The 12192-nt window shown below is 40.5% G+C and overlaps 1 protein-coding gene across 4 annotated transcripts in view; it reads right to left on the bottom strand.

Annotated features, from left to right (window-relative positions):
• Positions 1–12192, bottom strand: part of LOC134676165 (interleukin enhancer-binding factor 2 homolog) — a 183557-nt gene that overhangs the window by 159304 nt on the left and 12061 nt on the right. The window contains exon 9 of one of the 4 annotated variants that reach the window (XM_063534453.1): positions 11780–11920. The exons of 2 other annotated variants lie outside the window; for them this stretch is intronic. In XM_063534453.1, coding sequence (XP_063390523.1) covers positions 11892–11920 — 29 coding nt within the window. In that variant the 3' untranslated portion in view covers positions 11780–11891. Of the gene's footprint in view, positions 1–11779; positions 11921–12192 lie in introns of those variants that run through there. One more of the 4 variants, XM_063534454.1, reaches the window with a different exon arrangement.

The raw sequence follows: 12192 nt of genomic DNA, 5'->3' as shown, positions 1-12192 counted from the left end.
TTCGTTAACAAAATTAGAAAAAACACAGACACAGATACACACACAACACACACAGACACAGTTTTTTTACAGATAGTTTTTTTGGTATTTCAAACGAGCGAAATTTATTCCAATATGGAATATTACACAAAACTTTGCGTAGAGGGCGTCACTAACTCAATCACATGACCGACGTGAAACACGACAGACGAAAGTTCGGTTTCTGCCTCTCTATCACTCTGCTTATTCGATCGATAGAGAGGCAGATAACGAAATTTCGATTGTCGCGTTTTGCGGTAGGCCACCTGTAAACAAACCGCCTTGATGCATCAATGTCATAGTAAAAAATTGTCAAAAATTTTTTTAAGGCCTAGTATAGTAAGTATATGGTTTACTAAACAAATTAGTGCTGCACTCTAGCGGCAGAACATTGGAGTAATACTCCCTATTTACTGTAAAAAAAGGTTCAAATTTCAAATACACATTCGCTGATTTAGATGGCGCGCAAACTCGCATGCGATTTAAGTTACATTGCGGACTGTTGGTTACGTTCAATTCAACCGACCGATCAAAACCCGCAATGTAATGAAACTTGCATGCGAGTTCTCGCATCGTCTAAATGAGCCCTTAATCACGTGGAGGTACCCGAAAGCAGAGTTGGGCGTAATCAATTCCTTTTGGAATTAAATTACACATTACATTACAGTAATCATGATTCCTTAGTAATCGATTCCTTTGGTAATCGAAATTACTGGAATCAAATCCGCTGATTACTTGCGTAATTGATTCCTTTGGAATTGAATATATCTAAGTACAAGTGTAATCGTGATTCCTTCGTAATCAATTACTCCAGTAATCTGATTACGTAATATTGTTCAGACTAAATTACATTACTCGGTGTCAATATACCTTTGATCGTTCTTCTTCCAGCCATAAATACACTTTTTGTGTGAAACTGTATCATATATGTTTTCGGAGGAGCAGATTTCGGAAATGATGACAGTTTTGGAATCCGACATGTCTGCCGTGCACTTTGACATAAAAGTCGTCATGGGTGCCGTTTTATAGGTTTCAGGGAGTGCAGAATTCGAAAATGATGACAGTTTTGGAATCCGACATGTCTGCCGTGCACTTTGACATAAAAGTCGTCATGGGTGTCGTTTTATAGGTTTCAGGGAGTGCCGGTTTCGAAAATGACGACAGTTTTGGAATCCGACATGTCTGCCGTGCACTTTTACATAAAAGTCGTCATGGGTGTCGTTTTATAGGTTTCAGGGAGTGCCGGTTTCGAAAATGATGACAGTTTTGGAATCCGACATGTCTGCCGTGCACTTTTACATAAAAGTCGTCATGGGTGTCGTTTTATAGGTTTCAGGGAGTGCCGGTTTCGAAAATGATGACAGTTTTGGAATCCAACATGTCTGCCATGCACTTTGACATAAAAGTCGTCATGGGTGTCGTTTTATAGGTTTCAGGGAGTGCCGGTTTCGAAAATGATGACAGTTTTGGAATCCAACATGTCTGCCATGCACTTTGACATAAAAGTCGTCATGGGTGTCGTTTTATAGGTTTCAGGGAGTGCCGGTTTCGAAAATGATGACAGTTTTGGAATCCGACATGTCTGCCGTGCACTTTGACATAAAAGTCGTCATGGGTGCCGTTTTATAGGTTTCAGGGAGTGCAGAATTCGAAAATGATGACAGTTTTGGAATCCGACATGTCTGCCGTGCACTTTGACATAAAAGTCGTCATGGGTGTCGTTTTATAGGTTTCAGGGAGTGCCGGTTTCGAAAATGATGACAGTTTTGGAATCCGACATGTCTGCCGTGCACTTTGACATAAAAGTCGTCATGGATGTCGTTTTATAGGTTTCAGGGAGTGCCGGTTTCGAAAATGATGACAGTTTTGGAATCCGACATGTCTGCCGTGCACTTTGACATAAAAGTTGTCATGGGTGTCGTTTTATAGGTTTCAGGGAGTGCCGGTTTCGAAAATGATGACAGTTTTGGAATCCGACATATCTGCCATGCACTTTGACATAAAAGTAATGCAGTTGACTTATAAACGGATACCCATAACAACTTTTATGTCAAAGTGCATGGCAGACATGTAAAATTCTAAAACTGTCATCATTTTCGATATCTGCACTCCCTGAAACCTATAAAACGACACCCATTACGACTTTTATGTCAAAGTGCATGGCAGACATGTCGGATTCCAAAACTGTTATCATTTTCGAAACCGGCACTCCCAGAAACCTATAAAACGACACCCATGACGACTTTTATGTCAAAGTGCATGGCAGACATGTCGGATTCCAAAACTGACATCATTTTCGACACCGGCACTCCCTGAAACCTATAAAACGACACCCATGACGACTTTTATGTCAAAGTGCACGGCAGACATGTCGGATTCCAAAACTGTCATCATTTTCGAAACCGGCACTCCCTGAAACCTATAAAACGATACCCATGACGACTTTTATGTCAAAATGCACGGCAGGCATGTCGGATTCCAAATTTGTCATCATTTTCGAAACCGGCACTCCCTGAAACCTATAAAACGACATCCAAGACGACTTTTATGTCAAAGTGCACGGCAGACATGTCGGATTCCAAAACTGTCATCATTTTCGAAACCGGCACTCCCTGAAACCTATAAAACGACACCCATGACGACTTTTATGTCAAAGTGCACGGCAGACATGTCGGATTCCAAAACTGTCATCATTTTCGAATTCTGCACTCCCTAAAACCTATAAAACGACACCCATGACGACTTTTATGTCAAAGTGCACGGCAGACATGTCGGATTCCAAAACTATCATCATTTTCGAATTCTGCACTCCCTGAAACCTATAAAACGACACCCATGACGACTTTTATGTCAAAGTGCATGGCAGACATGTCGGATTCCAAAACTGTCATCATTTTCGAAACCGGCACTCCCTGAAACCTATAAAACGACACCCATGACGACTTTTATGTCAAAGTGCACGGCAGACATGTCGGATTCCAAAACTGTCATCATTTTCGAAACCGGCTCTCCCTGAAACCTATAAAACGACACCCATGACGACTTTTATGTCAAAGTGCACGACAGATATGTCGGTTTCCAAAACTGTCATCATTTTCCAATTTTGCACTCCTTGAAACCTATAAAACGACACCCATGACGACTTTTATGTCAAAGTGCATGGCAGACATGTCAGATTCCAAAACTGTCATCATTTTCGAATTCTGCACTCCCTGAAACCTATAAAACGACAACTATGACGACTTTTATGTCAAAGTGCACGGCAGACATGTCGGATTCCAAAACTGTCATCATTTTCGAATTCTGCACTCCCTGAAACCTATAAAACGACACCCATGACGTCTTTTATGTCAAAGTGCACGGCAGGCATGTTGGATTCCAAAACTGTCATCATTTTCGAAATCTGCTCACCTGATTCAAATAAGGTGCATTTATATCTAGTCAGCCAACATCAACAATATCTATACATATCTACTATCGAAATGTACTTTTGATAGTAGAAGTACGAAATGTAATCTGAAAGGAATCAAGTAATGCATTCCTGTAATGAGGAATCGACATTGATTCCAATTACTAGGAATTGTAATATTAGAAAAACTGATTCCTGATTCCTCAAATGGAATTGTACTTAGTAATTTGGTATTGTAGATTACAAAGTAATCTGGGAATCGGTAATCTGATTACAAAGTAATTTCGAGTAATCGTGGTATCAGGAATCAATTACGAAATGCCCATCTCTGCCCGAAAGGACGTCTTATAACCAAAGGTTCCTGCAATTTTACCGTACTTCGGGCTTTTACAGTAACATATACAGGATGTTTGGTACATCGTTTGCCAAATTAAAACGGCAGATAGGTCGAGTCATTTGCTATCTTCTCAGGCCTAGAAATTTTTAATTTGGCGTAAATTTTTTTTTCACTTCTATGCCAGTTTTTCGTATATTACAAATTTTTACTTCCATAGTAGTAAAAAAAAACATGGCCAATTTTGTTTTTCTAGGCATGAGTAGATAGTAAATGACTCAACCTATCTGCTGTTTTAATTTGTCAAACGATGTACCAAACACCCTGTATAATTTCAAGACTATTAAGTATATAACTTTTAACTATTTCATATATTTCACTGATTTTTATTGACGTGATCTGGTCCTGGCAGAATATCAGTGCCTCTCCCATAAGGTGAAGCGTAATACCAGGGGTGCGAAACTCCTGACTTCGGCCAAACTCGGCTCCGCTCGGCTCAGCATTGCTCCGAGCAATTATTAGGGTTGGCACCACTTGTCGTCCCTTTGCGTGCACGACCACAGATAAGATAATCGCCTGAATTTTGAGAACCCTAAATAACCGAAAGGGATAGTGCCATATATTAGATAGGGATAGCATGATTCGACCCTGAACCGCTGTCAAACTTCGGTTTTGTAGGAAGTTTCCTTTCTGTACGGCAGTACTATTATTTATTCTGTGGTAATACTGAGCCAGAACCCTTTTGTTTTGCTGCGACGCATACAGCATTCCTTTTGTATAAGGATGGTAATTTGCTTTCCCTCTCAATGGGGTACAATATGTTGGGCAGTGGGGCTTAGAGTTGAGGGCGCGTTTGAGACATTCCAAACAAAATACATATCCACACTTCGTTGAAGTAAGAGCTTGACCACTGAACTGAACTTCTTCTTCTTCTTCTTCTTCCGGCCTTGTCCCATTTCTAATTGGGGTCGGCTCTCCTAATCCTCCTTCTCCAGAGATATCGTTTCTGGGTCGTTGCTGGATCTAAATTGTTACTGGAGAGATCCTTTTTAATAACTGACATCCATGTAGTAAGGGGTCTGCCACTGCCACGAGGATATGGTCCCGATATGAGGCTTAACGCGCTTTTTGTCATGTGATCATCTGGTCTTTTCATGACATGGCCGTACCAGCGTAAGCGCGATTCTGTGACTTTGTCTTGTATTGGCCTGATCTTGTAGCTTCCGCGGATGTAGATACCACTGAACTGAACTCTTGAAAGCATATAGGACAGGTACCCAGGGCCTCTTGGTATTTTCTCTGGAGTGGCTACATTTCCAGATATAATCGTTTTAAGGGTTCCGCACCTAAAGGGTAAAACGGGACCCTATTACTAAGACTTCGCTGTCCGTCCGTCCGCCCGTCCGTCCGTCCGTCCGTCTGTCACCAGGCTGTATCTCACGAACCGTGATAGCTAGACAGTTGAAATTTTCACAGATGATGTATTTCTGTGGCCGCTATAACAACAAATACTAAAAACAGAATAAAATAAAGATTTAAATGGGGCTCCCATACAACAAACGTGATTATTGACCAAAGTTAAGCAACGTCGGGAGTGGTCAGTACTTGAATGGGTGACAGTTTTTTTTTGTCCGACTCGCACTTGCCCGGTTTTTTTTATTTGCCTTCAAAGGCAAAAAGAAAAAAAAACCGGGCAAGTGCGAGTCGGACTCGCGCACGAAGGGTTCCGTACCATAATGCAAAATAAAAAAAAACAAAAAAAAGCAAAAAGAAAACGGTCACCCATCCAAGTACTGACCCCTCCCGACGTTGCTTAACTTTGGTCAAAAATATTACGGTTCGTGAGATACAGCCTGGTGACAGACGGACGGACGGACGGACGGACGGACGGACCGACAGCGAAGTCTTAGTAATAGGGTCCCGTTTTACCCTTTGGGTACGGAACCCTAAAAAGAAGTGTATAAAATTTCCTGTGGTTAAAAATATTGGATTTTCTCTATGAATGAAAAACACAATTATTACTAGTTTTTTTTTAGGCTTAGAAATAAGGTAAACAATCTTGACGTGTCTTTTAATTGAAAAACACATTTTAAAAATAAGTTACGGCAAATATGTAACAATTATAAATCTAATACGATCATTTATATTCTTCTGCTTTCATAACTAATCGTTTTTGATTTTTAAAAAACCTGATAACACTGAGTATGTGGGGGAAGCGCTGCTGGCCTAGCGGAAAGCAATTCGGAGGTCGCGGGTTCTAACCCCGGCTCGTACCAATGATTTTTCGAACTTTTGTACGAAATAGCATTTGATACCTACCTATTTATACACCGATACCTATTTTTCGGTGAAAGAAAACAATGTGAGGAAACCGGACTAATCTAAATAAGTTTACTCTCTGGGTTGGAACTTGGATGGTCAGGGCAGTCGCTTTCGTAAAAACTAGTGCGCATGCCAATTCTGGGATTAGTTGCCAAGCGGAGATTGAATATCTGGGAGACCGACCAAAGCTTACAAAACATAAAAACTCAAAAATGCGCGTTTTCTCATAGACCTAGCTAAGAGATCAAACCCCTTATAGCAAATTTCATCGAAATCGTTAGAGCCGTTTCTGATACCATCCAAATATATAAATAAATAATTATATATCTAATAATTGCTCGTTTAAAGGTAAGATAACACAAAGGAGAAACAAAAAGAAATTACCTACTCGCACCAGTCTTGAACCCCAATCCTCTTGCACGTATTTCCACGAACATACCGTTACGCTATTGCAACATACTTACGTTGTGTGAAATTGTCTACTACAAGGATCACGGAAACACTGTTTGCATGTGTGAGTAATAGTAGGAAAAAGCGTGACAGCAACACTCCGTCGAATTAAAAAGGTGGTTTTTGCACAATGAAGTATTCAGTGTTTATTTTAATAGTTCAATATTTACTTAAAGAGTGCGCGAAACATACTTTTAAGTATACAAATACCAAGACCATTTCACAAAAAAATAAAATCCGAAATTTTGCAAAAGTGGTGCCATCTAGCGAGAGTTAAGTTTTGAGTAACCTAGGCGAACCACCTTAAGTGTAGTTTCTGTCTTGAGTTGTTTTGAATATGACATTTGATATATGGAAACAGATTACTAGGGGCGCATGGTTCATCATTGTTGGTTGGTTTTTCACGTATTTTATTGAATTTGATTTTAAGATTGTGTTTAAGTTATAAAAATTACCAGGGATCCATAAAATTATCCGTGAGCGATAAGCAAAGATATTTTACATATTTTGAACAGAGTCGCGCATAGTAGCGGAGGCAGTTATAAAGTTGACCCAAAAATTTTTTATTAAGCTATGAGCTTCATCACATATGTTCCTTGAGTAATTTTAAGCATTTCAAGCCTGGCCGGGAGACAATAAGAAATGTGCGTCTACTCGAATTTGTAATGGATTCAAACTTTCAACCCCTTTTTAACCCTGTTAGGGGATGAATTTTACAAAACACTGAAATTACTTTTCATGTCTTTTAATAATATCCCCAAATACAAAGATTCAAGTCACGCGATCGAATTTTTTTTTGATATCCATACAAACTTTCAACCCCTTTTTCACCACCTTAGGGGATGAATTTTCAAAAACGCTGAAATAAGTTTACTTGTATTTTAATAATATATCGTTTTACGAAGTTTCAAATTCCTAGCTTAAAATAAATCTTGAACCCCATACAAACTTTCATCCCCTTTTTAACCCCCTTAGGGGTTGAATTTCTCAAAATCGCTTCTTATCTCTTGTACACTTTATAAATGTAATCTAGTGTGCAAATTTCAACTTTCTATCTTTTGTAGTTTCGACTCCGCGTAGCAAAAATCTCCAACTAAATTTTTCACCTTTTTAAGATTTTCTTGTAAAATTTGTATGAAACTGAAAAAAAAAATATCAGCAATGAATTATACGTCTTTGGTTTATACGAAAATGATACCAAACTTGCCCTTGTAGCCACCAGGATCAGAATAGATTTTTTTTAAAGATGCCCACCCTCCCCAACTAGACGCACGCTTCTTTTGGCTAGAAATGCTTAGAATTACTCAAATATCAGATGTGATGAAGCTCATAGCTTAATAAAAAATTTTTGGGTCATGTATGGCAGCGTTACATAACTGATTCCAGTATAGCTGGATACTAGGGTGCCATGAGTTTCTAGGTGGTGAATTGGTATTGTAGTTTATGTCTAGTTTCTTCTGTCCTGAGTTATTTGTTACAGTAATAATTGGGTTCGATTATACTTACTTTCGAGTGTACTTAACACTTAACACATTTTGAACTAGGAGTAGTAATAATAATAGGTATAGTCACATTTGTGTAGAGGGTCCGGCTCCTGGGCGTTCACAGTCCATGTTATTTTGCGCGTTATCTTCCTGCATTCGCGGGTTTCGTTCCGGAGGCGGTCAAACTGGGCTTCGCTCGTTATCAATATTATCCGCGAGTTATCACTTTTCCGCAGGTAAATTCTTCCATGATTTGTCCAGCAGTATTTATATAGCTTTGTCCTTTTTAGGTCTCTAGCGAGAAAAGTCTGGCTGCGTGGGGAGTAAAGACTCCGTCACACATGAGCGTTTTCAAAGTGCGGCGTGAGCGGGGCGCGTTGCGAGCGTACGCGAGCGCGATCTGCGCTTGGACGCAGCGGCCCGCCGGCGCGCCGCGCGCGCTACCCGCTTTGATCACGCCCGCGCAGTCACACACAACACAGCGCATGTTGCTAGCGGTCACTCGATTACTGAACGTTGGACGTTGGAAAGCATGATCAACGCGTTTTGTAGCCTGCAGCAGTATATTGCGACAATAACTTGAAAAGATATCTACTCTTTTCCCCCTTTTTTACCCGACTACGGCAACGCAAAAGGAGGGTTATGATTTTGACCGGTATGTATGTGGGTATGTATGTATGTATGTATGTTCATCTGTTCCCTCATAACTTCTAAAGTACTTATTATAATTTAACAAGCGATGTGTCATTCGAATCGTCTTAATTGTCCGCTGGTTATAGGCTATATGGCGTCACAAAAAAATGAACACGGCGCCCTCTAGAGGTCATAAAGTCACGAACCAAAAAAATAAAATTAAGTAATGATGTCGTGTTATACATCATTTGAAAGAGCTCAATTAGCACATTTCAAATATATAAATATTGTTAGCTTTTGCACCCGGCTTTGCTTGCATGCGCCATATAAAACATTAATTTATCGGTTAGGTAATTCGAACTATGAATCTACAAGCGCTCTGGATTCTATCCGCGTGTTACGCGACTACGGCGATACAAGAAGGTTTTTGCAAAAGAAATTTGTTTGGCCGCTATACATGGTGTTTTTTTAATGTCTTGCAACATTTTATAACGTGAATAGGTATAGAAGTCCTGATCAGCCAAAATGTATGAAACAGTCAATTTTTTTACAAGATACGTACGCGTTCCGAAGACGGGTGCCTACGGCGCCCTCGTACTAAAAGTGTCGGGCGTAGCCCGACGTACGCGTTCCAAAGTCGGGCGCCGACGGCGCCCTCATACTAAAAGAGTCGGGCGTAGCCCGACGTACGCGTTCCAATGCCGGGCGCCTTCGGCGCCCTCATACTAAAAGAGTCGGGCAGAGCCCGACGTACGCGTTCCAATGCCGGGCGCATTCGGCGCCCTCATACTAAAAGAGTCGGGCAGAGCCCGACGTACGCGTTCCAATCCCTCATCTTAAAAGTGTCGGGCGTAGCTTGACGTACGCGTTCCAATGCCGGGCGCCTTCGGCGCCCTCATACTAAAAGAGTCGGGCGGGGCCCGACGTACGCTTCCAAAGCCGGGCGCCTCCGACGCCTTCATACTAAAAGAGTCGGGCAGAGCCCGACGTACGCGTTCCAATGCCGGGCGCATTCGGCGCCCTCATACTAAAAGAGTCGGGCAGAGCCCGACGTACGCGTTCCAATCCCTCATCTTAAAAGTGTCGGGCGTAGCTTGACGTACGCGTTCCAATGCCGGGCGCCTTCGGCGCCCTCATACTAAAAGAGTCGGGCGGAGCCCGACGTACGCGTTCCAAAGCCGGGCGCCGAAGGCGCCCTCATACTAAAAGTGTCGGGCGTAGCCCGACGTACGCGTTCCAAAGTCGGGCGCCTTCGGCGCCCTCATACTAAAAGTGTCGGGCTACGCCCGACGTACGCGTTCCAATGTCGGGCGCCTTCGACGCCCTCATACTAAAAGAGTCGGGCGTAGCCCGACGTACGCTTTCCAATGCCGGGCGCCTTCGGCACCCTCATACTAAAAGAGCCGGGCGGAGCCCGACGTACGCGTTCCGAAGCCGGGCGCCTTCGGCGCCCTCATACTAAAAGAGTCGAGCGTAGCCCGACGTACGCGTTCCAAAGCCGGGCGCCTTCGGCGCCCTCATACTACTGCGTGCATTTCTGTACTGAGGACGCCCTCGCAAAAGTAATATAAAGTGACTTCAAAAAGTTAGTAACGAAATCATGACCCCAAATCGTATGGTCGTATGCCACGATTATAAACTTAAAAGTAATATGGCATACGACCACGGCTATCCTCTGAACCTCTGTAAATATATAAAAAATTTAGTAAATTATATTACGTTGTATTTTTTATATAAAAAAATGGTAACATTTATAATATTTCCTGCTTGATAATTCCAGATAAGAATTCTATCTTGTTTCATACTTTTTAGAGCGCGATTTGCAGTAGTCGGGTTTTAGTTTTTGAACTTATTTTTTATTGTTTATAACTTTTGATATTTTTTGTGTGCTAATACACGCCTCGGATACATTTTTCTAGGCATCATGACGAATCTAATGAGGTATCACACGTATTTATAGGAGTATTATCTCTATTTACAGTGAAACCTGGATAAGTGGGATCTCAAGGGACGAGCAAATTTGTCTCACTTAAAGAGGTTTTCCACTTACCCAGGTACAAATAAATTTCTGTCTCATTTACAGAGGGTTCCATTAATAGAGGTTAGAATAGAGTATATTTCAGTTATAGAGGTGGTTAATAAGGTCTTTAGTAATTATCTTTAAAAATAAATAAGGTAAAATAATCCTTGTCCCTAAATATTTTTTAAGTCTGTTAAATATTTGTTTGAATTTATTTTGAATGATTCTCCAAAGGACAGATATTTCAAAATTAAATTAAATTTGATACGGACTTCATTGTGTATTAGAAATTTAATAAATGAAAATTTATTTTTTCGTGTTACTTATCAAAATTTCAGCTTTCGTTTCGATAGTTTTAACTACTTACATAAATTAACTAAATCAAACTTGAAGTTGTTTAGACACAAATAGGCAAATGCGGAATTTGTGGATAGACTAAGAGTTAAGAATACGGAAATTGTTCAATGAAGTCCAAGTTAGAGAGGTCATAGATTGACGTTATCTCAGATACAGAAGTCAATTCCCTATAAAACAATTAGGAAAATGTAATCTTATAAATATATTCTCAGTAAAAGAGGTAAAAGACACTCTCTGTCTCAATTATAGAGGTAAATGTGACTATAAAATCACAACAACGAATCCCAGTTATAGAGGTTCGTTTTTTCTCAGTAACAGAGGTAATTCAGTGCTAAAGTTTCGGGACCGCACCATGAGTCCCAGCTATAGAGGTTTCTCACTTATCCAGGTTTCACTGTATTACCGTTTTTAGGATCTCGAACAGACTATATGTATTTAAGTACCTTTTGAATACATCAGACTAGTTTTTATGATGCTGGATTCGTTGATTTATGAACTCAAAACAAAACGGTCGTTTTAACTTTGGACGCATAATACAAAAATTTCGTGGGATTTGACTAATACCACTTATTGCCTGTGTTTGCTGCAGGGTCCTTTGATATCAATGATGACATTTACTCACTTTGTCATGAGTTTTGTCCGACTGTACCCAACAATCCTGTTTTTACACTTATTTAGCTTCACTGCCTATGTTTGTCCCTATGTTTGCTGTGGGGTTCTTTGGATGAAACTAAAAACAAGTAAAACAAGAATAAAGTTAAAGAAGAATTTATTAAAGATCTCATACAATCTTAAAGTAAGGTCTCATGTCATACTTATTTAAAGATCTCATACTAAAATTAAAGTATTGCTTAAAGTGTTGGTTCAAGCCGCCACACCGTCTTGCTCTTCTTCTGGAACAAAATATAATAGTTAGAGAATAGAAACATAAATAAATAAAAAAACCCGGTCAAGTGCGAGTCGGACTCGCGTTCCAAGGGTTCCGTACATAAGTCCAACTTACGCTGGACTGCACATTTCTAATAAGTGTTCCTTTATAGGTAAAGTATTATTTTGTGGATTTATTTCAAAATTTTAGACCCAGTTGTTTCAGACATAAAGGGGGGGGGGATGGTCGGACAGACGCACGAGTGATCCTATAAGGGTTCCGGTTTTTCCTTTTGAG

Source organism: Cydia fagiglandana, chromosome 24 (genome assembly GCF_963556715.1).
Source record: "Cydia fagiglandana chromosome 24, ilCydFagi1.1, whole genome shotgun sequence".
In the NCBI taxonomy this organism is placed as follows: domain Eukaryota; kingdom Metazoa; phylum Arthropoda; class Insecta; order Lepidoptera; family Tortricidae; genus Cydia; species Cydia fagiglandana.
Note: the sequence above shows the minus strand (reverse complement) of the source record. Positions and strands in the feature narration are given on the sequence as shown.